Source organism: Jaminaea rosea, assembly GCF_003144245.1.
Source record: "Jaminaea rosea strain MCA 5214 unplaced genomic scaffold BDZ90scaffold_10, whole genome shotgun sequence".
Lineage (NCBI taxonomy): Eukaryota > Fungi > Basidiomycota > Exobasidiomycetes > Microstromatales > Jaminaea > Jaminaea rosea.
In genome coordinates, this window is record NW_020289984.1 from 271426 (window position 1) to 296523 (window position 25098).

At 59.0% G+C, this 25098-nt stretch overlaps 13 protein-coding genes across 13 annotated transcripts; 6 read left to right on the forward strand and 7 right to left on the reverse strand.

Moving 5' to 3' along the window:
- The first annotated feature begins 288 nt into the window (after nt 1–288).
- BDZ90DRAFT_233120 (hypothetical protein) lies at nt 289–1361 on the forward strand. The gene is made up of 2 exons (XM_025506518.1): nt 289–912; nt 991–1361. The coding sequence occupies exons 1-2, from the start codon at nt 301–303 to the stop codon at nt 1330–1332; spliced, it is 954 nt and encodes a 317-aa protein (XP_025361097.1). The 5' UTR covers nt 289–300; the 3' UTR covers nt 1333–1361.
- Nucleotides 1362–1635: 274 nt separating this feature from the next.
- Nucleotides 1636–3210, forward strand: BDZ90DRAFT_233121 (acyl-CoA dehydrogenase NM domain-like protein). Its single transcript, XM_025506519.1, has 3 exons — nt 1636–2358; nt 2440–2562; nt 2644–3210. The coding sequence occupies exons 1-3, from the start codon at nt 1654–1656 to the stop codon at nt 3178–3180; spliced, it is 1365 nt and encodes a 454-aa protein (XP_025361098.1). The 5' UTR covers nt 1636–1653; the 3' UTR covers nt 3181–3210.
- Nucleotides 3211–3841: 631 nt separating this feature from the next.
- Nucleotides 3842–4307, reverse strand: BDZ90DRAFT_39954 (hypothetical protein). Its single transcript, XM_025509558.1, has one exon. It carries the CDS (start codon nt 4182–4184, stop codon nt 3945–3947), a length of 240 nt encoding a protein of 79 aa, XP_025361099.1. The 5' UTR covers nt 4185–4307; the 3' UTR covers nt 3842–3944.
- Nucleotides 4291–7939, forward strand: BDZ90DRAFT_275243 (hypothetical protein). Its single transcript, XM_025508869.1, has 6 exons — nt 4291–4636; nt 4709–5015; nt 5082–5389; nt 5453–5641; nt 5727–6392; nt 6470–7939. The coding sequence occupies exons 1-6, from the start codon at nt 4431–4433 to the stop codon at nt 7455–7457; spliced, it is 2664 nt and encodes an 887-aa protein (XP_025361100.1). The 5' UTR covers nt 4291–4430; the 3' UTR covers nt 7458–7939.
- On the forward strand, nt 7524–7870 carry BDZ90DRAFT_39906 (hypothetical protein). The gene has a single exon (XM_025509556.1). The coding sequence runs from the start codon at nt 7621–7623 to the stop codon at nt 7819–7821; it is 201 nt and encodes a 66-aa protein (XP_025361101.1). The 5' UTR covers nt 7524–7620; the 3' UTR covers nt 7822–7870.
- On the forward strand, nt 7893–10007 carry BDZ90DRAFT_227702 (alpha/beta-hydrolase; the record flags this gene model as incomplete). Its single annotated transcript, XM_025504771.1, has 3 exons — nt 7893–7939; nt 8217–9875; nt 9965–10007. The coding sequence occupies 3 exons, from the start codon at nt 7893–7895 to the stop codon at nt 10005–10007; spliced, it is 1749 nt and encodes a 582-aa protein (XP_025361102.1).
- A 56-nt stretch (nt 10008–10063) lies between these two features.
- BDZ90DRAFT_267050 (hypothetical protein) lies at nt 10064–12659 on the reverse strand. Its single transcript, XM_025508696.1, has 3 exons — nt 12297–12659; nt 11690–12223; nt 10064–11612 (listed from the first exon to the last, which is right to left on the reverse strand). The coding sequence occupies exons 1-3, from the start codon at nt 12589–12591 to the stop codon at nt 10264–10266; spliced, it is 2178 nt and encodes a 725-aa protein (XP_025361103.1). The 5' UTR covers nt 12592–12659; the 3' UTR covers nt 10064–10263.
- A 628-nt stretch (nt 12660–13287) lies between these two features.
- On the reverse strand, nt 13288–14958 carry BDZ90DRAFT_233124 (ferredoxin reductase-like protein). Its single transcript, XM_025506520.1, has 5 exons — nt 14396–14958; nt 14265–14323; nt 13937–14178; nt 13690–13859; nt 13288–13605 (listed from the first exon to the last, which is right to left on the reverse strand). Exons 1-5 carry the CDS (start codon nt 14757–14759, stop codon nt 13502–13504), a joined length of 939 nt encoding a protein of 312 aa, XP_025361104.1. The 5' UTR covers nt 14760–14958; the 3' UTR covers nt 13288–13501.
- A 1612-nt stretch (nt 14959–16570) lies between these two features.
- On the reverse strand, nt 16571–17270 carry BDZ90DRAFT_39991 (hypothetical protein). Its single transcript, XM_025509559.1, has one exon. The coding sequence runs from the start codon at nt 17154–17156 to the stop codon at nt 16650–16652; it is 507 nt and encodes a 168-aa protein (XP_025361105.1). The 5' UTR covers nt 17157–17270; the 3' UTR covers nt 16571–16649.
- A 182-nt stretch (nt 17271–17452) lies between these two features.
- Nucleotides 17453–19662, reverse strand: BDZ90DRAFT_233126 (heme peroxidase). Its single transcript, XM_025506521.1, has 4 exons — nt 19432–19662; nt 18625–18727; nt 18446–18542; nt 17453–18373 (listed from the first exon to the last, which is right to left on the reverse strand). The coding sequence occupies exons 1-4, from the start codon at nt 19654–19656 to the stop codon at nt 17767–17769; spliced, it is 1032 nt and encodes a 343-aa protein (XP_025361106.1). The 5' UTR covers nt 19657–19662; the 3' UTR covers nt 17453–17766.
- A 719-nt stretch (nt 19663–20381) lies between these two features.
- Nucleotides 20382–21633, reverse strand: BDZ90DRAFT_233127 (hypothetical protein). Its single transcript, XM_025506522.1, has 2 exons — nt 21393–21633; nt 20382–21302 (listed from the first exon to the last, which is right to left on the reverse strand). Exons 1-2 carry the CDS (start codon nt 21411–21413, stop codon nt 20418–20420), a joined length of 906 nt encoding a protein of 301 aa, XP_025361107.1. The 5' UTR covers nt 21414–21633; the 3' UTR covers nt 20382–20417.
- Nucleotides 21634–21822: 189 nt separating this feature from the next.
- On the forward strand, nt 21823–23427 carry BDZ90DRAFT_253884 (S-adenosyl-L-methionine-dependent methyltransferase; the record flags this gene model as incomplete). Its single annotated transcript, XM_025507806.1, has 5 exons — nt 21823–21876; nt 21943–22023; nt 22091–22549; nt 22627–23032; nt 23104–23427. The coding sequence occupies 5 exons, from the start codon at nt 21823–21825 to the stop codon at nt 23160–23162; spliced, it is 1059 nt and encodes a 352-aa protein (XP_025361108.1). The 3' UTR covers nt 23163–23427.
- On the reverse strand, nt 23408–24850 carry BDZ90DRAFT_275248 (hypothetical protein; the record flags this gene model as incomplete). Its single annotated transcript, XM_025508870.1, has 2 exons — nt 23408–23708; nt 23790–24850. The coding sequence occupies 2 exons, from the start codon at nt 24848–24850 to the stop codon at nt 23408–23410; spliced, it is 1362 nt and encodes a 453-aa protein (XP_025361109.1).
- Between the last annotated feature and the right edge of the window lie 248 nt (nt 24851–25098).

The following is a 25098-nucleotide window of genomic DNA, read 5'->3' on the forward strand; positions in this document are numbered from 1 at the left end:
TCTACGCCTTGGCTTTGCTGAGATTAAGGTTGAGGAGCACACGCGGGAGCCAACCAGCGAGGAACCAAGCAGCGCTGGCTCGCTCGCCGGAAGCAACACAAGGCCCCTTCAAGCGCGGACCGTGCATGAAGCGCGAAACACGACCGCGTGGCGTGGCAATTCGCCGCACCAAGATTAGGTAAGCAACTCCTCGAGGTGGAGAGACCCGCAAGATACGGACAAGGGAAAGCGCAGCAGAAGCGGCGGTTCAGCACTTACCATAGTCGTCTCCTCCTCGTTGCTCGCCCACCTCACGCCGCCATGTCAGTTCCAGGCGAGCCGGATGCCGTCGAGAATGCCATGGAGCAAGGCCCTGGCCGCTACGCCGTATTCGCCAATCGCCTTCGCACGGCCTTCGTGTCTGGCCTGCGGTACAGCGCCTACTCATCCGAGCTCGGCGAGGCATTTCGTCCCATGACCAAGCCGGCAGTCGTACGTGGTTTGTACGCCATCAGTTGGACATGGGTCAGCGGTGATGTGGCCTACGCCGGATACAAGGCGCGAGAACAGCATAGACGCATGGCCGAGGAGGAAAAGGATCCGGCGCTCAAAGCCAAGAGGATCGCAGAGGAGCTGGCTGAGAAGGCCAAGCATGCGGTCCAGGGCAGTGACGCCGGCTCACAGACGCACCACGAGCAACACCACGAGGGTGGAACCAAGATCAGCCCACTCGAATTGTCCGAGAATGGCTACATCGCCCTCGTATCGACAAGGAGAGCCGTCCTGCAGAGTCTCGTCTCAATGGCTTTGCCTGCCGTCACAGTCCATCAGACAGTCCACTATTCGGCGCCGCTCTTCAACAAGTTCTTTACTAACCATCGCGTCAAGGCGTTCGGGCCTACCGCGCTCGGTCTGAGTTTGATTCCCTTCTTCGTGAGTCCGACGGGAGGGGCGCGATAGAGAGGACGAAGCCAACTCACAGTATTCTCGCTGCCTCTACTACGCCTCCAGCCGCTTCTCTTTGACGAGCCCGGCGAAAAGTTCGTCGACGGCGCCTTTGACTACGCCGAGGCACTCTACTTTGGCAAGGCGGCTCCGAGCGCGGAAACGGCAAAGGCGACCGCCATGCCTCTCGCTCTTGTGGGCACGGCATCGATGGGCAAGGGACTGAGAAGGCAGTGGGCCTCGCAATCGATGTCGGTAGCGACGGCGACGAGCACAGCGCTGAGGGCTGCACGCCCGAACGCTTGGATGGTGGGAGGGGGATCGATGTTGGCGGCTGCAGCTGCCGTTGGGGCCTCAGCGACATCATCACGGCCGGCGAGCTCACTCGAGACGATGTCCTCTTCGTAGCATAGCATTACCATGGCTTCTCATTCTGGTCGGGGATTTGCAAATAGATGCCATCATCGCTCCCGCATCGCTCACGCAGCTGCTCTCCGCGTGCTCCGCTCTGTCCCTGTCCTGCTCCCCTCCCCGCCCCCGCTTTGCTCCGCACGTGAGTCGAGGCGTGAGTCGAGGCAGCGCCAACCGGCTCGGGCGCCTATCGGCTAGCCCGAGGTTGAGGGCGAGGGGCCGGACAAGACGCATAAGCAACTCAACTCACTTCGGGAGTCAGAAGCGCACAGCGTTCTTGTATCCTTACCACATCACCACCTCTTACTCCCCATCAACATGTCCCTCCGCGCCTCCTCGTCCTCCATCCTGCGATCTGGCATCGCCGCCGGCGCTACTAGAGGAGCAGCAGCTACTTTGCCCCTCCGCAGCGGCGCTGTGGCTCTCCCTCGCCACGCAACACTTCCTCGTGCTCGCGCCCCTGCTGCTCCCCGTAGCTTCTCCACCACCACTCGCCGTGCTGAGGAGTACGAGTCCCCCTTCGGCATCAACTCTCTCTCCAAGCTGACCGAGGAGGAAGAGATGCTCCGCGACGCCGTCCGTCGTTTTGCAGAGGATGTCGTCGCCCCGCGCGTTGAGGCAATGGACGAAGCAGAGAAGATGGATCCGGCAGTTATCAAGGGCCTCTTTGAGCAAGGTCTCATGGGCATCGAGACTGACCCCGAGTTTGGCGGTGCGGGCGGATCCTTCACGTCGGCCATCATCGTCATCGAGGAGCTTGCCAAGGTCGACGCCTCCGTCTCTGTGCTCTGTGACGTGCACAACACCCTTGTCGACACTGTGATGCGCAAGTATGCGAGCAAGGAGCTTCAGGAGAAGTACCTTCCTCAGCTTTCCGAGAGCAAGCTGGGCTCCTTCTGCCTCAGTGAGCCGGCGAGCGGATCGGACGCCTTTGCGATGAAGACGAGCTGCAAGAAGTCGGACGATGGCAAGCACTGGATCATCAATGGCTCCAAGATGTGGATCACCAACTCGGCAGAGGCGGTGAGTAGATGCGCCAAGAGGTCGCGCTGTCTCGCTTCCCCCTTACTGACCTCGCACTCTCCGCCTCGCGCCCACCGCTAGGACTTCTTTATCGTCTTTGCGCAAGGCGACCCCTCCAAGGGATACAAGGGCATTAGCGCCTTTGCCGTCGAGCGCGAGCATGGCATCGAGATTGCCAAGAAGGAGAAGAAGCTCGGCATCAAGGTGTGCACGAGGCCCGCCAAAGCAGCATTTGCGGGGTGTGCACTCGGCTGACCTTTTCTTCTCCCTGTCCCTCCGCATCAGGCCTCCTCGACGTGCACTGTCAACTTCGACGAGATCAAGATTCCCATCGGCAACCTCATCGGCGAAGAGGGCAAGGGTTACAAGATTGCCATCGAGATCCTCAACGAGGGCCGCGTTGGCATCGGTGCCCAGATGATCGGTCTCGCCCAGGGCGCCTACGACAAGGCCGTCCGCTACGCCTTTGAGCGCAAGCAGTTCGGCAAGCCCGTCGCTTCCTTCCAGGGCATGCAGTTCCAGATGGCTCAGGCCCTCACTGACATCGAAGCCGCGCGCATGCTCGTGTACAACGCTGCGAGGCTGAAGGAGGAGGGCAGGCCCTTCACAAAGCAGGCCGCTATGGCTAAGCTCTTCTCCAGTCAGGTTGCGCAGCGCGTTGCTGGTCAGGCCATCGAGTGGGCTGGTGGCCAAGGATTCACGAGGGAGATGGGACTGAGCAAGTACTGGTGCGACTCCAAGATTGGGGCCATCTACGAGGGCACGAGCAACATCCAGTTGCAGACCATCTTCAAGCTGTCGCAGGCCGAGATGGGTTTGTAGAGGTGCCGTGCGTGCTGATGATACTCGCCGCTCAATGTTAGACTTTCATGACCTCGGCGTGTGAGTGAGGCGTGAGCTGTCGTTGCGGCAAGCCCGCCACTTTACGCGTCGCCGCTGTGGCCGCCGCCGCCGCCGCTTCCGCCGCTGACCGTGCCTGAATGAGCCCGCCTCCTTGCTGAGCATTTGCGACCGCCATCTCTTCCCTCCTTACCATCATTCTTCTCTCTTGCCAGTCTTCCCCAACATCGTCCTCTCAACATTGTCCTCTCACTATGGCCGCACCTGATCCCGCAGCTGCGGCCACACCCACCCCACCGACCGGAGTGGTAACACGCCGCACCCACTCGCGCAACGCAGACATCGCCCCCGTCAAGCAGGGTAATGCTCAGCAGAAACCGTCCATCGAGCTCACAAGCTTCACCGACTGGATAGTCGCGCCCGACGCAGGTGCGGCGACGGATACCACTCGCCCTCACGACGATGCGCTGAACGCTGTGCAGGCCTTTCAGTTCCAGCGTCCCAACCAGCAGCGTGGCGCACCGAGCAAGAATGACTCAGCACCAGCATACAAGGGGACCAGCTCCAACGGTGAAACGCCTACGCATTACCCACCCTTTCCCAGCCCCAACCGAAGGGCATTTGAGCCTAGCAAGAAGGCCACACCACATCAGCAGCAAGCGGCGACGGTCCAAAAGCCGGATGTCACAGCTCCTCGCATGGCTGGCAGCGCGCGTACTCCCTCTCTCGGGACCGCTCTCGCAGGCCTACATGCCTCTCCCAGTAGCTCCCTTGGAGATGCTCAATCGAAGCAAACGAGCACCAGGGGTCGCGACACTACGCCTTCGCCAGTGAGCGCGATGACGAGTCTCTTCAGGAGTCTTGACGCTGATGTTGCTCTGCCCTGTGCCCCTGGCCAAGCTCACCCGTGACCTCACGCCTCGCAATGACAGCAGTGAGCCGACCACCACCCCGTTCTCCATGCCACCGGCTGATGTCATTCTCATTCTTCCCGCCGCACAGTGCTCGCACCCGACCAGCAGCCCTTCAACACACCCACGCGCACGGCATCAGCTGGTCAGCGCGACCCACTCCCGTGCCCGTCGGCTGCAACCTCAATCCTCTCCGACCTCATCTCTGGCAATGCAGCCAAGCGCACGCGCAGCCAAACCGCTGACACCTTTGGAGATGAGAGCGACGCTGGGCGCCCCGCCAAGCGCACAAACAAGCTCAAAGTCGAGGCCCCCGAGTCTATGCTGATCGGCAAGCAGTCTCGCGACTTGCTCGACAACATTGGTGCCGTGGCGAGGGAGCGCGACGAGCTCAAGCACAGGACGGAGAGCTTGCATCTGACCATCGAGGCGCTTGAGAAGAAGATCTTCAGCAGAGAAAAGGAGCTCGACGCCATGAGGCTTAACACGAGGGAGATGGTGCGCAAGGCGCAGGGTGTGATGCAAGTGTGAGTGGGGGCGAGGTGGTGATGGTGCGCAAAGTCGCGGCTCTGACCCTGCTCTCCCTCTCTCGCACGCAGCGCCGACGAGGTCAAGAGCGATTGCTTCGCTCAGCAAGTAAGCTACCGAGTTGCCGTGGAACAGCTACGCGAGGAGAAGAGTCTCCTTCAAGAAGAGCGCAAGACGTTTGCCGACTTTTTGAACGGCGACGACGATGGGTCACTTTGCTCAGTCAAGCGCACGATTGAGCATATCCGCGCGCAGGGCATCGAGCCTTTTCGCCTCACAAGCCAGTCTCTCAACGACATCAAAGCTGCATACAACAAGGAGAAGGAAAATGCTCAGCAGGCTCAGTATGATCGCGCGTATGAGAGGGAGCGAGTCAAGGTGGGACTAGACCTGAGACAGCCAGAAGAGCGAGCTGTGCTGATCATTGACGTCTCGCGCGGCCAGGAACTCACCACCGAGCTGCACAAGTCAGCCACCAAATACGAAGCCAAGACCGCCGAGCTGACCACCATGCTCAAGCAAGTCGAAGAGCTCAAGGCAGAACGCCGCATCCTCGAGCAGAGAGAGGACGACTTCCTTGTCTTCAAGGCCGAGGCAATTGACAAGAGCAAGGAGCAAGCCACTCAGCTCATCGCAGCTAGCGAGCGAGAGGGGAAGCTTCGCGGCAGGATTGAAGATGCTGAGAAGTTGCTGGGTGAAAAGGAGAAGGAGAAGGTTGATCTCAAGAGGCAGCACGTGGACATGGAGCGGAGGTGAGTCCGTGGGCGAGGGCAACGGGTGGGGAGCTGAACTGACACAGTATCGTGGCCCCTCAGGCTTGCTACCACGCAGACGCACCTCGAAGACAAGCAAGAGGAGCTTGAGGAGCTTGAAGATCAGCTTGAGCAGCAACGCGAGGAGCTCAACGAGCAAGCTGACGAGATCACGAAGCTTTCTAATGACAAGGAAGAGCTGCAAAAGAAGGTGAAAGAAGCGCAGCAGACAATTGACTTCCACCAAAAGAGGTAAGACGCAGCGTATCAGCACGCTCCTGGGCAAAGCTGATGGCTCCTTCGTCCCTGATCGCTTCTCGTTGCCCTCGCTGCGCAGCATCAGTGCCCTCACCGACTCACGCAACGAGTCGACCGACGAAATTCGCCACCTCAAACGCAAACTCCAAGATTACGAGGAAGACCACCTTACTCGCCAGCGCAATGATGTGCACATCGACACGCTCAAGCAGCAGCTCGACGAGCTTCGCGCCTCGAAGTCGCACTCTGAGGAGGAGCTCAGCCGCATCCGACTCGAAGACATGCAAAAGGGGTATCGCCTTGAGCAAGCCCAACAGCAGGAGTCGCGCCTTCGCACCGACGTCGACGCTGCCCGCGCTCGCGAGGCAAAGTTGCGCGACGAGATGGAGCAGGGTAACGCAGAGCGCAACAACCTGCTTCGCCAGATTCAAGGGATTGAGAGCCAGCTAGCCAAGGCTCGTGACCAGGCAGACAAGGCCCGCGGTGATGCTGCCGAGCATAAGCATGGATTGATGGAGAGTCGAGCCAACGAGGATCGCTTGCGTGCTGAGGCCACGTCGGCCAAATTGGAGGTAGAGAGGGTGAAAGAAGCGAGCCGTTTATTGGACGAGGAGAGGGCGAGGGGCGTTGCCGCATTGGTTGCTGAGCAACAAAAGGTGGGCCAATACGAGGTAGACAAGGCAGCCGTTCAGCGTGCAAGGGCGAACGTTGTCGCCAGGTATGAAGCCAAAGAGCTAGAGCTTTGGTGAGAGCGGGCGACAGGATGGCAGCATTGAGGAAGATCAACCATGCCTGACCCGTCTTGCTATTCCGCCGCGCCAGGGAAATGGAGCTCTTGGACCATGCCGATTCACGCCGCTATACCGAGCTCCGCGAACAGCTAGCTGAAAAGGACAAAGTGGCCAAGACAATGAGCATTCGCATCAAGGAGGTACAGGCCGATCTCAACGACACGCGCAGTCTATTGGAGGCGTCGCGCAAGCAAAGCGCTGGCCTTCACCGCGCTCTGGCGACGGCCCAGGCGCAAGCGAATGCTGCAGGCGGCGGTCGCAGTTACGGTGTCGGAGATGGAGTGGGTGCTGGTCTTTCATCGAAGACGACGGACATTCCGCGAAGCAAGACAAAGTCCAAGGTGAGCGCTCGGAGGACTCGGCGTGGGTATACGGTGGCATTGATTGATTCTCTCCCCCTGCCTTTGCGCATGAAGATGGGCTTGGCAATGGGCGGCGGTATGGCCTCTACCTACGGTCACCGCACTCCCTCGATGTATCGCGCCTCGCGCATGTCCCGGGCCCCAAGCAGCAGCGATGCTGAGCGACGAGATGGCGGGCGTGACGATGAGGATGAAGAATCGCCGAAACAGCGAGGCCGCCAGCGTGACCGCACGCCCAGCAAGATGTCTCAGGATGGTGACAGCGACAATCGTGCCCGCCACCGAGCTGCCGCGGCCACGCAAGAGTCAGGCGAGGGCAACGAATCCGTTGAGGCCGTCAGAGGAAGCATGCCCCCTCCTGCTTCATCTTCCATCCTCGGCCGCAGCAGTGACACTCGAAAGACGCGTCGCTCCCAACGCAATGGCGGGGAGACGGCCTCATTTTCTGCCAGCACGGCCGGTGAGAGCGCTAGTATCGACATCAGCACGGTCGGGCGATCCGGGAGGTCCCAAGCAGAGGCGGAGTCCACCCCGATGGGTGGAGATGTTGGTGGCATGGGCCAGGGCGGCCATGGCGAGTCTACTGGTCGCGCTGGTAGCGCGAACAGCAAGAAGAGTGAGGTGATGAAGGGCAGAAAGAAGGTTTCGAAGGCGTAGGCAGGTGGAGCCACAGTCCCCGCAGAGAGAGGAGCCTTTGGGCCGCAGAAGGCATTGAGGATCCAGCGAAACCTACTATCCAACCACGCCATGTCCCTGTCCCAGACACGAGCTCGTCGCTCGCCCAGAATACAAAGACCATTATCCACCCCTTGACCGCTCAATGCTCTGCTCATTGTGCGTGACTAGGCTCATCTCTTGCTCTCGCCTGCTGGCGGACCAGGATAAGGAGGCAGCGTCGCCACGCTCCCTTGATATTGAGATCGGCCTACTGCATCATCTTGCATCTGTTGAGAATCACGACGTGGAGGAGGTGGTTGCTGTCCTTGCCTACTCTGCGGCATCGTTTGAACACCGCCCATAGCTGACAGGCCCCTGCGCTGAGCGTCTGCATCCGAGTACGCTCCAGCTCCCTGCGTGGATGTTGATTGGCCCATGAAGGCGTCCCCGCTGCTGCTGCTGCTACTGCTGCTGCGCCTCGAGTGAGATGACGACGAGAAGTAGACTAGCTGGCCGAGCTTTTGGCAACGTAACACGCGCGGCTCTCTTTTGCCGTGCTTCCCCGCCGGTCGAGGGGTGTGGAGATGCACGGCGGACTGAGCCGTCAAGATCGGGGCTCAGCACATATGACAGACGTCGAGGGCAGCTTCCATCATATAGCTCTTCTTTCCCTTCATATCTCATCTCCACTCGCTTCCATTCTTGCCTTGACGCCCACTCTTTCACGCTGGCTGCACCTCTCCCTCGCAGCGTTCGTAGGCTTTTAGCTATGGCCAATTCGCAAACGCAAACGCAACCGGCCTGGCAGCCTCCCAGCATTCCAACGACGGTCGCCTCCTCTTTCCAATCATGGCTGAGGCCCAATCATTCTCCATCTCCTTCGTCATCGCGCACGCCAGACTCGGGACGGTCACCGCATGCTAGCGCCGCTGATGTCACTTCGGCCAAGCAAGGCCAGCATAATGACACAAGGGCAGCATCAGCAGCAGCAGACGTGGCCGCCGCCGCCACTCCACCCTCATCTCTCCAATCTCCCGTATCTGTACGGTACCACGGCAAGTACGATCAGCTAGGAGCTTCTGCAGAGCTGTGGCTGTACACACAGGCTGCGCCCAGCTTCTTCAAGGGAGCGCAGCTCGCCAACGCGGCCAACGACATATGGCGCGGGGACCGGGGCACGTTCGATTCGATGTGGCGACAGGCCAGCAGCAACTCAAGCCAGCCTCGCGACACGAACCATAACAGCTACGCAGCAGAGGAGCGAGCCACAATTGCCACCTCACCGAGCGAGGTAGAGGGAAAAGTGGCAAGCATTCGATGGGTCTCCGTGGAGCCGGAGCAGCCTCCGCCTGCCTCCAAGGGCTGGTTTGGCTCTCTGCTTGGATCTTCACATACACCGCGCTGCATCAATGTCCTCGAGATTGGCAAGCCCCGCGCCGAAGCCACGACCTCTGCAGCCACGCAGGACGACGGCGAAGAGAAGATCGTCCTCCTTCATGGCTATGGCGCGGGCACAGGCTTCTTCTTCCAGAACATCGACGCCCTCGCGTCACGCCCCCATTCGCGCCTCTACGCCCTCGACTGGCTCGGAATGGGTCGTTCCTCGAGACCTACCTATCACATCCCTTCTCACATCCTCAAGAGCGGCGACGACTTGCAGCGCGTGGAGGCGGCAGAGGGATTCTTCTTGGACTCGCTCGAGGAATGGCGTAAGCGGGCTGGTGTGGAGAGGATGACTCTGGTTGGACATTCACTGGGCGGATATCTCAGCACAGCCTATGCCATACGACATCCGGAGAGAGTCAACAGACTGGTCCTCGTCAGCCCAGTGGGCGTGGGAGCAGCCCCACCTGAGGAGGGTCAACCGCAGCAGGCACCCGCCTTTGATCCAAAGAATGCGGCGTACGTCTCAAAGTCTGCACAAGGCGATGTGGACGCAGACGGTGCGAGCCTGCACAGCGTACACAGCGTTGAGAGGGAGGTGTTGGATCCGCAGCGCAATATGGTACCAGAGAATGCGGCACAAGAGCATGAGGCGGCACAAAAGGTGCAAGCCGGAGCGCAGGGCGCCCCCACAAATAGCGACGGTACCACCCAACCACTCACGGAAGAGCAACTCAAATCCTCAGGTCATCGGCCACCACGCTTCTCCTCGCGCACCCGTGCAGTCTTTGGCTGGCTGTGGGAGCAGAACTTCTCTCCCTTCGGTCTACTCCGCACCTCCTCCATCTTTGGGCCCTACCTCATGTCTCGATACACACAGCGACGCTTTGGCACTCTGCCGGAAGAGGAACTCAAAGCTTTGCACGCGTACTGTCAAGGCATCTTTCTCGCTAGGGGCAGCGGGGAGTACTGCCTGGCACACATGCTCAAGCCGGGAGCATGGGCGAGGGTGCCGCTGGTCCATCGATTAGCGGGGTCTGGTGGCGCGGGAATCGGAGCTTTGCCATCAACGCTGCCCGTCTCACTCATCTACGGTGAGCACGATTGGATGGACGCTGATGCAGGACGGGAATTCGTCAAGAAGCTCAAGACATACTGCGGCAATGAGCGTGGGGCTTGCTACGTTGTACCTCATGCTGGGCATCACGTCTACCTGGATAATCCGCTTTCGACTAATCGTCTGCTGGGAAAGATTCTGGATGGGAGGGCGGACAAGGTGGTGTCGAAATAGATGGTCGTGACGGACGCAGCCGACTCAATGCTTGCTCGCTCTACTGATATCCTTCAAGATACTCGTCTAATGATATAGATCCAAACCGATATTCGCAGCTACATTGAGAAAGAGGCCATGTCTCACTCGCGCTCAAGATGCACCCTTCTTTTCTCCCTCTCCACCACCCCCAGCCGTAATTGCGGTCCCATCCGACTCGCGACGAAGCTGAGGCTGCTCCGAAGGCGAGGAGGGCGAGGATGTCGATGAAGGCGATGAAGCTGTGGCAACATCGCCGCCGTTTGCTGACAAGCCGCGCTGCGCCTGCGCCTTGCCACGCACGAGACCCGTGATGATGAGCTTCCAGGTGCGTCGACCCTCGATGGGTGGGAGGAAGGTCACGATGAGGAGAGCGGCCCATAGCCAGATGAACGCTACAGTGATCCAACCGGTGAAGAAGGAAGCTGAGAAGACGTACTTCTGCCCGTACATGATCAACGGCCACAGTACCCACACGGCGAGGAAGAGGAAGATCCCCAGTCCGCCAGCCCACCAGCTTGCCTTCTTCATGTAGCGAATCTCAGCGTCCGTGAAGTGGGATGGAGCGCCGTCCTGCTCTTCAAGTGCAGTGACTGTTACCTTTTGCTCGTTTCCACTGTTGTCTTTGCCCTTGTGGTCTGCGACCAGTGTCGAAGCCGAGTCATCGTCGTGGTGGACAAGCTTGATCTTGCTGAACTCGTTCCAGTTCCAGTCGGGCTCGGGGCGAGCCAAGCTGATGAGGACGGTGAGAATCGGCGGTACACCAGCCGAGGCGATGGTGCCCCACAGGCAGGGTAGGAGCTCGCCAGTCGTGGTGACATTGAGCACCCCGCCTGGGGCGTAGTACCAAGCCGTGGTAAGCCAGACGATGAGACCGCAGGCCATTCCAACCAGCGGACTAATGATGGCGGCGAGGCGAGTCTGCCTCTTCCAGAAGATGGTGAGGGGCAATACAACCATTCCTGGGCAGACGATGATGCCTAGCCAATAGAGAGTCCACGTCAAGGAGAGGCCAGCGTAGTAGAATCCAGTCGAGACGCCGCAACCTACGATGGCGAAGCCCACGCATGCATAACGACTGACAGTGATCACGCTGCGGTCGCGTGCGGCGGGGTTGATGTAGGTGTGATAGATGTCCGACGAAACGATGGAGGAGACAGCAATGATCTGCGCCGAGCAAGTGGAGGTGACAGCCATGAAGATGAGCACGACAACGGCGACTGCTCCTCCCTTGCCTGCTACGGCCAAAGCGGCGTAGCCTAGGGGCAGGCCGTCTGCCGTCTCCGTCATTGTGAGAGAACGACCGAAGGCGGGCCAGATAGGGTTGTTTTGCAGTCCGACAGCCGCGAGACCCATGGTGGTGCCCAGGGCCCAAGGAATGCCAAAGTAGAGGACCCCGCCCAAGATGTAGCCCGGCACTGCTGCTGAGACGTCTGCGCTGAAGGCTTTTTGCCAATAGCTGCCTGCGTATGTGTGTGCAGAGGTAGAAGGGTCAGTCGCTTCGGAGAAGGTGGAAGAGTCGAGCCCTCGCGCGACTCACTGTCCATGATAACGAGAGCAAAGTTGCCGAGCGTGTGCAAGATACCGAACTCGATGGCGCTCTTGGATGCCATGGTGAAGTAGCTTCCCTGCTCATTACCGGAGACAGGCGACTTGCTTGCCACCTGGTTGACCAAGGTGAGCAGCTCAGCTGGCGACCCAATAGCGGGGTTGGTAATCGTCTTGATGACCAAGTACGTCGCAATGATGAGCAAAGCAACGGTGTGCAGGTAATCGGTGATGAACGTCGCCCTCAGTCCACCAGTGATAGTGTAGAGGCACACACCGACGGGCAGCAGAAAGATTGCAGCAACAGTGTGCATGCCAGTGAGGGCGGAGAGGGTTGCCGAAGAGCCGAGGAACATGTTGACTACGGCGATGAGGTTGTTGAGCAGGCATAGGAAGATGAAAACCGAGTGAGCAATTGTGCCGTATCGGACTTTGACCATCTCGAGGGAGGTATGTGCGTGTGGAACGATGAGTTTAGAGCGGATGGCGAGCGTCGCGAAGCCGGCAATCTGGACGAGGCAGCCCGCTGTGGGTAGTGAATAAGGAGGGAAACATGTGCTCAGCAGGTGACATCTCGACGCCCTCTCGCACATACTTACCCGCAAACCAGTACGCTCCAGCCACGCCATACGTGTAGGTAACGACAGACGAAGAAAGAAGAGCTGTACTCCACGCCCACGAAGAGATGACAGCTGTGGCAGTGAGACCGATACCGACTGACCTTCCAGCCGTAGAGTACGTTTCGAAGTGGCTATTGTCTTCGCCAGTGAATCGACGAAGTAGCTGCGTGATGAAGAACATACCGATGGCAAAGGCCAAGCCGGCACCCAAGGTGACACCGTAGCCTACACCTTGCCCGAGAGGCGGGTGGATGGAGGGGTCGGTTGAGCTCATGGCGGCTAGAGGAGAGGGTGTCGGAGGGGTGTGACAGTCGTGGATCGTAAGAGGGAAGGGAGAAGTCGTGGGGGCGCTGGTTTCCCTCCGGCTTAAGTTGCATTCTGCCCAGCGGATGAAGACGCGACAGCAGTAATGAGAGCACGACACGCGAGGTCGAAGCACGTCAGGCCAATTTCATCAGCGTCGCTAGCCAGTGCCGGCGGTAGTGAATGGTGGTACCAGCAATCTTTCGACGTCGGCCATGCATCACAGTGATCATCTACCGAGTGGTGCACGTGAGAAGGTTTGACACCTCGCCATGGGAGGCGACATTCTGCCTGTGCTGTCGTGAAGGGCAGAAGGGCGTGAGCCGGCACTCGCGCTGTTGGCCCTCATCATCGCGTGCTTCGCAAAGGGTCGGCGATGGGGTCGTCCATCACTGGGTGTGACTAGCCCGCTGCGCCTTGTCGTCCTATTTGCCGCTTGGAGACGCCCTCTCGCCCAGAAAATGATAGCGCTCCCCTGATACCCTGGCCGGTGCGTGCTTTGCGCTCCGTGGTGCGCCAACGCGATCGCGACGTTGTGCGACGCTCGAATTGCGCCATACCGGCGTCAGGTTGGCCACTTCGCTTGGGGGGCCGAGCACGGGCCACACGACCCGAAAACACCTCGACCGAGCTGTTCATCTCCATGTGGGGAGGCCTCGGACATGGGCACTTGGTCATCACTTATGATTAAACAACTCCACTCATAAGAATAGCAGCCCCCACGTATATCAGGCGCCGAGAAGACGTCAGTCGCAGGCCCTGCGGGGCATTCGAATCACCATGATCGATACTATCAACGCCACAAGGGCTCCACACTCCCTTTCCTACAGCACATATCGCCTATCGCCATCCAGCAGGTCCCATCGAGCTTGAGTCGCCGCTTAAAAGCAGAACACCTGATCATCCATTTTGCTCATTGGCCTCGGCTTGGCAAAGCCCAGCTCGTCCAAATGCTTCTTGCATGCGTCGATCATCGGTGGCGGGCCTGCGTGGGCCATTCACAGAGAGTAGGTCAACATCAGCTGCTCCACTCCCTCGACCGCTCGTCTTGCTCGTGGGCGAAACTTACCACACATGAGAATCTTGGAATCATGCTTCGGGGACGGCAGGTATTCATCGATGGCCTCCTTGGTGATGAACCCCTTGCCGCCGGTCCAACCGTCGGGGGGCTTGCCGAGGAAGTAGTGGACCTTGAATTGGTCGTGCTTCGCCGCCAGGTCATCAAGCTCTTGCTTGAGACTGCGAGTGCGTGAATCGAGAACGCGATAGCTACGTCAGACGGCGTACAAAATCTCTCGACCCTCGTTGGCACTCACAGGATATCCTTTTCGGTGACATTAGCGTAGATGAAGCTCACGCGCGTGTTGTCATCCGGGTCCTTGAGGATCTGCCTGATCACTTGAAGGATGGGAGTGATTCCTGTGCCGCCAGCAATGCAGCCAATCTCTCTTGCCAGCTCGGCGTGGTAGCGCATCTGGCCCTTGGGGCCTTTCACTTCGAGTAGATCGCCCATACGCATGCAGCCAATGTACGAGGAGACAGCCCCGTCTGGATAGGTCTGTGTGCGCGAGTAAGAGGTTGCCAGGGGAGCTGTGAGCGGGACAAAGGAAGGTAGATGCAGGCGGAGAGATCGTTGCTGCTCACCTTGACTACGAGATCGAAGAAGCCGACCTCATCATCACTGGTCGTGGGAGTGTAGCTTCCTATCGAATCGCAACGAGGTTGATGTCAGCGCGAGACTCGTCAAAGCTGCAACGCCGTCACGCCGCACTCACTCTGTACCATCTTCCCATTGACGTCCACTTGCACGCTCAAATGCTGTCCAATGGGCAGCCCCAGCATGCTGTCTTTCTTGGGCAGCTGAAAGCGATATCTCGCCGTGTTAGGTGAGATCTCCTCCTTCTCCACAAGAGGGAAACGCTGCCATGTCGTAGGGTCAAGGGTCGGCTTGGCCTTGCCATAATTGAGGCGAAAGATGGACAAGGCAGTGATCAAGGCTCCAACAGAGAAGGCTAGAAGCATGGGTGTAGTACGGATTGCTTCGAAGTAGTGACTGTCCAAATTGAGGTAGCTGACCCCGCCGACATACTCGCGGATGCGATCTAGCGGTTGGTAAAGGGCGGCTTTGTCTATTTCCATGGTGGCGGCAGGGGCAAGAGGGTATGAAGATGGATGACAGAGAAGGGAAGAAAAGAGCAAGTCTCCGATCGACTCTACAAACAGCCTAGCGGTAGCGCGGTGGCGATGAGTAACGTAGCGAGTGGAAGTCCTCGCTCCTCGCAGAGATCGATGACGGAAGGATGCTTATGCTCTCCTCTCGTCTCGTCTGCCATTGGCGAAGATCTGCGTCCTCTTGTGGACTGGCCCCCGCTGTCCGATCTCCCCGCACGACCGCGCTGCACCCACGCGCATGAAACAGTTGGCTCTCTTTTTCGCCTCAGTCGAGCTGCGTCGTCTCACTTGCCCTCCTTCCCCGCATCATCGATCGAAGGGGCTGAGTGTGGAGTGGAGGCAGACGCGCCCCGCCTCTGCTTGCTTGCTTGTTTCGATCAATCAGAGCGTGAGAGTGACTCGAGAGTGGCTCCCATGCAATGCTAAGACGCCGAAGCTGAGACAACAGCCAGCCAGAGGGAACGGTGACATGGTATCAATTGCGACGTCATGATGTACAATAGGCTGCCAGACAGTGAAGAAGCTGGATTCGGGCCTGAACCAGGCCAACCTCGCAGAGGCTCTACGACACCGGCTCAGGCTCTTCCGACCTGCTCGCCTTCATTCTGGCGTCCACACCTCCGTCACTCTCAGCAGCAGCAACCTTCAGCGCAAGGTACGACTCCCTCTTCCTCGTCGCTCGAGCCTGAAGGACGTCATGCAGGTACGCGGGGAAGAGAGGTGAGGTGACGCGACCTCCTCTGACTGCACCACCAGCGCCTGCGCCGGCTTCATCATCGACCGCATCGCCCTGCTTTTCCGGCTCAGATGCGGAGCGTTGCCTTGCTCGATGGCGACGATGATATGAGGTAACGCGCTCGATCGAAGGTGGTTGCTCATCACGCACCACAGCAGCAGCGCTTTTACGCCCCTTTCTTCCTTTGGCTGCGCTCTCCGTCCGCTTCCACTCGGCCATCTCCCACGCTCCCTTGAAGAAGTGATCCCGATCGAGCACCTTGCCAAACTGTACCTTCATGTCTGCCGGAGTAAGCTCCTCGAGCTCCGCGTCCGCCTCTGCCTCTTCCGAAGGCGCCGAGGCAAATCGCACAGTGCTCATGTCGACCCAGCTTCTCATCAAATTGTTCGTCCACCCCTTGCGCCTCGCCCTCGGCCCAACGATGGGAATCCATGGAGGGGGGACAACGCTGTATTGCTGCTCTGCGGAGCTGCCGTTGAGATTGCGGCTGGGCAGGAGCATGTGCGATCGATCTGACGAGAAGTTGTCGAGCCAGGCTTCGGCCCGGACGAGTCGGAAGGTCGGGAGGAGGCATTTGGGCGTCGAGGCGGCATCGCCGAATGTTTGGGCTACATACAAGCTGAATGGCACGGGCGTCGGTACGGATGGGCCCGCGCTTCCGTCTGGTGATGCTACAGGGGTAGGATGGCAGAGGACAGAGTCGATGTCGTAGACCCAGCCTTGCCAGCCGCTCGAGGAGGGAATTGACGAAGCAGCAGGAGCTGGAATGACGACGTCGCCGAAGACGAATCCTGCGCTGGCAGGCGCCGTCGGGGCGAGGGGCTTACGTCGCCAAAAGAACGAGTTTGCTCGACTACGTGATGCACCTTTGACCGACTGGGAGCTGGCAGGACGCTGAGGTGCGGTCACCTGTCTCGACGTTGCGGTCGCGTCTGCGCTTGCTTTTTGCCCATTTTCCTGCATCTCCTGCTCATTCGCATCTCCTGCCACGCTCTGCTGCGTCGCAGTCACAATGGGAAAGACGTGGTAGTCCCACACAACCGGATGAGCCGCCAGCGCCGAGGTAGAGGCTCTCTGCTGCCAGAGCAGGACCTGGCCGGGCGAAGAGGAGAAGCAGTCTCTCAGTCAGCGCTGCCTTGTATTCGCATTGCCCGGCCCGTACTCACCGTCTTGCCTTGGTTAGAAACGACTACGACCCATACATCCCATTTCCTGCCCTCTGCGTCCACTCTCTCCTTCCCGTGTCGCCTTTCAACTTTGCGAAGCAGGCTCTGTGCGAGAAGGTATGCATTCTCTTCGCAGTAGCAAGCGCAATACTGACTCGATTTGGGCCAGTCGAATGGTTGCGGAGGGCAAGATGAGGATGGCACCGTCACAGCTCCTTCAAGGCGGCCTTGGGCGCTGTGAGCTGTCGAGGGGAGAGGCGGGCGAAGCACTGATGTTTGACTGGGTACTTCTTCTGTCTGTTTGTCTCGTGTCTGTTGCCGATGGACCGAGCGACTTCGTAGCCGCTTGAAGGAAATTGACCGTCGTACTGTCTTTGAGGACGAGGCAGCCGGATGCGCCGGTAATGATAGTGTAGACTCAGCTGGGTCCAGCCGTCTGGCCTCACTCTGCGGTACAGTCATGATTGACAAGCCGGCAAGAAGGAGCTGAGAGGTGGACGAGAGGGTGAGATAGTGGGTATATGCTACGGTCGAGAGGTCAAAGAGGACAAGCGGTGTTGGCGGCGTGTTGCGTTGCATTGCGGGTCCCGGGCCGAATCGAAGTTCCCAGCCCACAGGCGGCAATGCATGCGCGTGCGCCATGCACTGCACGGCCAGAGAGAGCGGCACGGATCGATCGGACGGAAGGCGGCGATGCGAGCTTTTCCTTGCGCTGCTACGGTAGCGCAAAGTCGAGCTGGGAGGTAACGCTGCCTGGAGGAGGAAGAAGAGTGTATATCGATTCGAGAACGGGTGGACACGCTGATCTATGAAGAAGAGTGTTTACGAGTTTGATGATCTATAAAGAACTGTTGTCGGATGATCTATGAGGATGAGGTCGCACAGCGAGACGAGTCCATCGGGCGGACTCGATTCACCGGCTTCTATGGAGGGTGATCTAGATGAAAAAGAAAGAGAAAGGAGGTGGAGAAGATTATCGCAGCCAGCTCTTCGCGCGAGCTTGCATCGCATCGCAGCCAATCGTTCATGAAGCGCACGCCGCCCGTTGAGGACCGTCATCGCTCTCGGCCGCTCAGTTCTCCTGGTCGGCCGTCGACTTGAGCTTGTAAGGCTTGCCCGAGTGGTCGGCCTCGGCGGCCTTGAAGTTCTCCTCGGGCACGCCGAGCTCGAGGAGCTTGGCGAAGACGTTGGAGAAGTCGGCAAAGAAGGCCTCCTCGTCCTTTGCGTACTTCTCGACCCAAGGCCTGAACGACTTATCCTTGATCAAGGCCATGTCCGTCGTCAGCATCATGAGGCCACCAGTGTTCTTGTCAATGTACTGCTTGGGTCCGTTCCACTTCTTCCAGTTCCACTTCTCGTTGAGCAGCAGGTCGTAGTACTGGTTGGTGAACGAGATGGGCGAGTGCGTCCAGGGGCCCTCGAAGCCAGAGCGGTCCGTGTGGCAGCGGCCGAGAGCGTGAGCGCCAGAGAGGGCGACGATCTCTTGGTCATTAAAGCCCATGCGGTAGAAGATGAAGCGAAGGTGGTCCTGCTCCTTGTCACCATCGGGCAGGCGGCCATCGGGTGCGCAGTGCTCCTGCTCGCGGTCGGAGCGGCCGGGACGCCAAGCGATCTGAGGTCCGCCCATCTCTTGAACAGCGACAACGCCAGCCAGAGTCCAGAGGTCAGAGTATGTTACCCTAACGAGGCAGGGAAATGGTAAGTCAGCGTTGGGCGAGAGGCTTGACGTCATCGCTGCCATCGCTGCTCACCAGGGAAACATAGCCTTGACGGGCTCGAGGAAGTCACGAGCAGCCTTGAGACCAGCGTTAGCACCGTGGTCCGACTCGGGAGCAAAACGCATCGTAGCTGCAGAGGGAGAGGCGGGGCAAGCGCGATAGCACGGTCAGCGCTAGAGCTCGCCACGGACGGCGCTCGCTGGCACGCTCACCTCCGTTGGAGCCGCCGGTCTTGGTGTCCTTGCAGTAAGTGCCCGACGAGTGCCAGGCCAAGCGGACAAGGACGGGACCGTAGCTTCCGTCATCGTAGCCCTCCTGTCATCGCGACAAGTGCAGCAAGGCGATGAAGGGGTGCATGGTGTGATGTTCCGCAGCAGCAATTGAGGCGCGCAAGATCGGCGAATGGAGGTGTGAGGTGGCGTAGCGTGCGCGTGTGGATGGGTGGAGCGGAGGGGAGGAAAGGGGATTTATGCAAGGTGAGACTGACTGACTGACTGGCGCTAGTGATGTCTGAGGAGAAAGAGTTGGGAAAGCGGGGAAAGCGGGGAAACCCGATGCCTCTCAACCCTCCACTTTGAAATATGGCGACGGCAGCCGGCATGGTGCCTTCAATATAAGCTCAGATGGCGCGTCGCGGCGACGATCCCTGCCTTCAAGGCAGGTCGCCCTCTTCAAGCTCTGATGACCACAGGACCCTGCTAGCATGGCCCCTTCCTGCCTGCCGTAGCCCTTGCTATCATCTTCGTCATCATAATCGTACCCAATGTGCCATTCAGCTACCTGAACGCTACGACGACGCTGCTACCGAGGAGGAGACGCGCGGCGAGGTTGGTCGAGCTGGGCGTATGCTAATGCCCTTCTGTGCCCTCTGCTTCTGCTTTCCTTTTACCCTCTTCGTGTTGCCCATGACCGATGACGGTCGCCATGTCCTTGCGCAACTTTTCCTCTCCTCCACGAACTCCGTCTCTTGCACGAATCAGGCCACGTCTCATTTCAATCTCGATCCGTTAGACGCGTACCTGCTCAAGCCTGTCGGCGATAGCGTTGTAGACCTTCTGGTAGTCGGCCTTGGTTCCAGCAGAGAGGTCCGAGGCAGAAGCCGCTCCAGCCTTGTGCTTTGCGCCCTTGGTCTTGGAGATGCCCTCCGACTCGCCGACGCCGAGAGCAGACTTCTTGTCCTCGCGGCCGAGGTAGAGGAAGGCGCCCGTTGCGGCGACGATGCCTACAACGGACCAGCCGAGCATGGGAACCGTGCCCTTGACGCCGGAGACGGAGGGGCCAGGTTGCTGTGCGCGCGAGACACCGACAAGGAAGGCAATGAGGTGGGGAAGGGAACGAGCGAGGTTTGAGCATCAGCATCTCAGTTCGTGGCAAGACGGCCATCATCGCGCGGCACTCACGGCACCACCGGTGGGTCCCGACGGAGGAGGCTTGGGCGAATCAGCAAAGAAGCGTCGAGGAGCGACGTTGTTGGCTCCCATTCGCGGCGCAGCAGTAGCGCGGGGCATGGCCCTAGCTGCGGGTCGGATAGCTCGAAGAGCGGACATGCTGGCGATAGTGGGGCTAGTGATGATGGTGTAGGAGTTGAACAATGCGGTAGATTGTCAAGATGAGTCGCAGAGACGAGCCAGAGTCAAGATTAGAGCTTGTCCCGTCCTGACCTCGGTGGTAGTGGTGGTCTGGGCAGCAAGATTTAACGTGCCGGCCACTCGCAGAGCTGGGTCGCCGTCGTGGTGCCTAAGCGCGTGGGACGAGGCAGAAGATTGCTGACTAAAAGAGCGAAGGGCCACGAGCGAGCGAGGCGGGCGGGCCTAAATGAGCTAGAGTGATGGAGCGAGCGCACGGACGGGCAGACAAACAAGTGAAGGCAAAACAAGGAGTGAAAGACGCCCTGAGACAGCTTTACAGCGCACATCAAATGGATAGCGATGCATTGCGGATGGCAGAGACAGATGGGTCTCAGGCGCTCGCTCTGTCTGGTATCATGCTGTGTTGCTTAGCTCCACTACGCCTCGCCGCGCTTGATGGCTTTCCCCGCTGCCACCTTGTCATCATCACGACGAACAACGCCGCTCACGACCTTGGCGTCACCCTTGATCTGGTCTTTGACTTTCTTGCCCAAGCCTCTGCTCTTGCTCTCGCCAGCTTCAGCACCCTCGTCATCGTCTCGACCTCCTTGTGTTGCCGCATGCCCGTTCCTATCATTTCCATGGGCGCTGTTTTGGATGGCACCGCGCTTCTCATGCCCATCGACGTACTGCGAGGGGCAGTCGACAGGCTCGTAATCCTCTGGCACTTTGGCAGGCTTGCTGTCTACTGACTTGCCAGCCGAGTCGAGGACGGTCTTGTCCGGGGGCAGTGTCGAGCCATATCCAGCTGCGGTGGGGACTTTGTCCTCGATACCGATGTCTGTTTGGCTCTTGTTAAGGCGCTTGTCGGTCGATGGACCTTGCCGCTTCGACTCTGCGATCCGCTCTTCGTGTTCTCGCGAGAGTCGCTGAGCCTGAGCAAAGGAGAGAGAGGAGGAAGACGATTCAGATGGAAGTCGAGTCGGTACGGATACGCTACCAGCCCAGCATAAACTCACCCCGTATTCTGCATTGTCGTCATGGTGAGGTGCGCTTTCGCCAGCCTGACCAGCGTTACCACCACTTGCCTCGGCTTGTCCATTTGCTCCGTCATCCTGGCCGCCTGCCCCGCTGGACAGCTTCTGCGCTTGTTGACTCAGTCCCATATCTGGAGCCTTGTCGTAGGCAGATTGCAGTGTGCTCGTGACGCCAAGGTCAGGCGCATTGTTGTACGCTGATGTGGCAGAATTGGCTACGGCTTTCCCAGCTCCTGATACGGCAGCGCTCACGCCTGCCAACGCTCCAGAGCCCTTGGCCGTGGTCTAGAGTAGAGGAGGACGGTGAGAAGAAGGGAAAAGTCAGTGCCTGTGTTCTGAGGCCGCTGACCTCTCCTCGCTGCGCTCTCTGCTCACATCGTGCGGTTGCTCTGACATTATCTTGGTGGTCTTGGTGGATGGGAAAGCGAAAAAAAGGTTGTACCCAATGGATCGCCACACCCTGATCGGCAATGATGCTTCCCTATCTCAGTGTGTCCACGATTCGATCTCGGTATCCGACTCCGACGTCATACACCCGCTGCATTCATCTGAGTGAGTCAGTGGAGGCTCAGTCGATCGATGACCCGAAAATGGAGCCCACGCTAGCGGAGCGACATCCACGGCAAGATCGGGCGAGAGGGGAGGGCGGTCCTGGTGCACCTTGGTCAGCTTCCATAGGGGAGCGAGCGGAAAGCGCCGTCCGTCACTAAGGTGATGGATGGCCCGAGCGACGAGCAAGGGCTGCGCGTCTCATCTCCTCGTCACTTCTTCGCATTGATACCCCCCTGAGAACTCGCAGCAGACCATGGACTACGCATACGCTGCCCTCGATCGAGGCATCATCCCGGACTTTGCGTTGGTGAGCCGCGCCGCGTGGCAGAAAAGCCATGCTTTCGCGCTCTGACCGTCGTCTTTGTCCTCTCAGCGCCGAGCCATTCGAGCCCTCAACCAGCAGCGCATCGCGAGCCTCTCTACGGGCACCTTTGGCGGCGACGTCGAGAAGAAGGTGCGCATCAACGATGCTGGGCCATCACGGAGGGCGTCAAGCTGATTCTCGCTGCCTTCGCGTTCAGAATGCCTACATCGAGAGCCTCAAGACAAACGAGATCGCGATCGAGACGGACACCGCCAACAAGCAGCACTATGAGGTAGACACCGATTTCATGCTCTCCTGCTTAGGCAAGAGGGCAAAGTACTCTTGCTGCCTCTACGAGACGGGCAAGGAGACCCTCGATGAGGCAGAGGAAGCCATGCTTGCCTCGTATTGCGAGAAGGCGCAGCTGGTCGACGGGCAGGACATCCTCGATCTGGGATGCGGATGGGGAAGTCTGTGCCTCTACTTGGCTGAGAAGTACCCGGGGAGCAGAGTGAAGGCATTATCGAACAGCAAGACGCAGAAGCTGTACATCGACCAAACGGCCAAGGAGAGGGGGCTCAAGAACCTCGAGGTCTTCACCGGAGACGTCAAGCTGTATGACTTTCCTGCCAATTTGCGCTTCGACCGCATCCTCAGCATCGAGATGTTCGAGCACGTAAGTACGCGAGGCGACAGGGAGACAGCCTGATAGGGAGCTGATCTTCTTTTGCTGTCACCTCGCTTGCCGATCAGATGAAAAACTACTCCCTCCTCTTCTCCAAAGTCTCTACCTGGCTGCGGGACTCCTCCTCTCTCCTCTTCATCCACATCTTCTGCCACCGCACCATGCCCTATCACTTCGAGCAAGATGACGGCTGGATGGCTCAAAACTTCTTCAGCGGCGGTACCATGCCTTGTCACGACTTGTTCCTGCACTTCCAACAAGATGTGGTGCTGGAACGCCTCTGGTGGGTCAACGGAAGGCACTACGCTCAGACTTGTGAGGACTGGCTGAAGAAGCAGGACAAGAACAACATGGGCGGAAAGGCGGTTCAGGCGCTGAGGGAGGACGCGGTGAAGAAAGGGAGCGAAGCAATCGAGGGGGAGAAGACGTTCTATCGCTTCAGAGTGTTCTACTTGGCGTGCGCTGAATTCTTTGGTGAGCTCGGAGTGGCAAGGAGCGAAGATATCTCAGCAGCTGATCACCATCTCTTTCACTGCTCGCCGCAGCCACGAACAAGGGAGAAGAATGGGGCGTGGGTCACTACCTCTTCCGCAAGAGGGCTTGAGGCGATGCTCTCATGCGCGCATACAGACTTGACAATTAGGCATTAATCATTAGCATTAAAGAGGTTTTGACGCCGCTATTGGTGCGAGGCTTTCGACGCTCTCGTGTATAGAATAGGGTGAGTAGTGGGGGAGCCAACGGAGGCGGGAGCTGTATTTACGTGCGTTTGGCTCAGTATCGTGTACGGGAACCGAATATCAACAATTGCGGCGAGACGCTGTGGCTCGGGTCAATCTCCAACACGCCTTAGACCTGAGGTGCATTGCCGTCGCGCTTTCCAGGACTGTGCCCAAATTCTTTCTCGTAGGAGCGGGCAAGCTCCTCTCCGATCTTTTTGCGGTCAATGGGTCCACCGAAGGTTCCCCCTCTGACCTCAGCCTTGTCGTCACCGACCAAGCTGGTAGCGAGAGTGCGGCCAAAAGTCTTCTCGTAGGACTGGGCAAGCTCGGCGGCTACCTGCTTGCTGTGAGCGATGTTGGGAAGGAGGGAGGTGGCCTCGGCTCGAGTGAGGAACTCGGCGATGGATGCGCCATCCTCAGAGTGCCCGCTGCGCAAGTTGAAGCGATGGCACGGGAATCTGAATGTCAGCTCACGTGCAACGAAACCCAAGGTGACTGGGCATGCTTACCCATCGCGCTCATTCTTCTCTTCAACCTCAGTCGAGCCAGCCTCCAGGCATTCGGGGCAAGAAGGTATGCGTGGAGATCGACCCTGCAAATTGCCGGTGGTCTGTCCAAGCATCTCGAAGTCACGGGTCATCTGATCTTGCTCATCGCGCTTCTCGTCCTCGCCACGGTGACGCTTGCAAGGCGGGTGCGTGCAGCCTGGGAAGCCCGTGCGGCCCCTACTGAAGCCTGGCCATGGGGAGGGGCCGAAGCCATCATCACCCCTCTCTGCGGGCGTCAAAGTAGGTGGCTCGCTGACTTCAGGGCTGCGCTGTTCGTGCAGCTTCCCATCTACGCCTGGGTCCTGAGCCTGGTCACGAGCGACCTCGCTGCCTTCGTAGTGAGGCTTGGGACAAGGAGGATGCTCACACTTAGGGACTGAGGGAGCTTTAGCAGGATTGAACTTCGGCACCTCGGGAGCCTTTTGCCCGCGATTGTCGAAGCCTCGCTTGACGTCGACACCACCGCCCTGGCCGTGATCATGCTCTGAGCCCAAAGTAGAAGTGGTAGGCCTCTCTCCTTCGTGCAAAACGCCATTCATGACGTGGATGGGATTGACTTCGGTGGGATTCTTGTTGACACAGGGCGGCTTGTCGCAGGCAGGGTCAGCAAGAGCCTTGTGAGGATGCCCACGAGCGTCGTGGATGGGATTGACTTCATTCAGATCCTTCTTGACACAGGGCGGCTTGTCACATGCAGGATCAGCAAGGGCTTTATGGGGATGCCCACGAGCGACGCTGGCAGCCAAGCCGTGAAGCTTTGCAGGGTGCTCGTCGCTGGGAGCGCGGGCGAACAGGCCATGACGCGGAACGTGAGTGACCTTGGCTCCGTCAAGACGCTTGAAACAGGGAGGTTCCTTGCAGCCGGGGTCTGACAGGGTGTCGCGGGGAGCAGAGGCATCCACTCCGGTGTCGCGCGAGGCAAAGTCTTCGCCGTGGGAGAGCTGAGGAGGAGTGTAGGGTAGGGCGACTGCGACTGCCCCAAGAAGCACGGCAGCGAGCAAGGGCTTGAACTGGGCGAGCATAGCTGGAAGTGGTAAATCTGGCAAGACGAGGGGATAGGACTGGAAGGGAGGCTTCTTAGTGAACCGAGTGAGGTGAGCCTGACTGCCCTGCTTTTTTGTAGGCTACGTGACGACCGGCGAGCGTGGAGGCGCACTGTAGAGCAGTGCAGGACGGCCGGCGCTCGTTTGCGGCCGCAGAGTGATATGGAGAAAGGCTCTTCCGCGCACTTGCGCCGTACAGGCCTATTTGCGACTGCTTAGAGGAACAC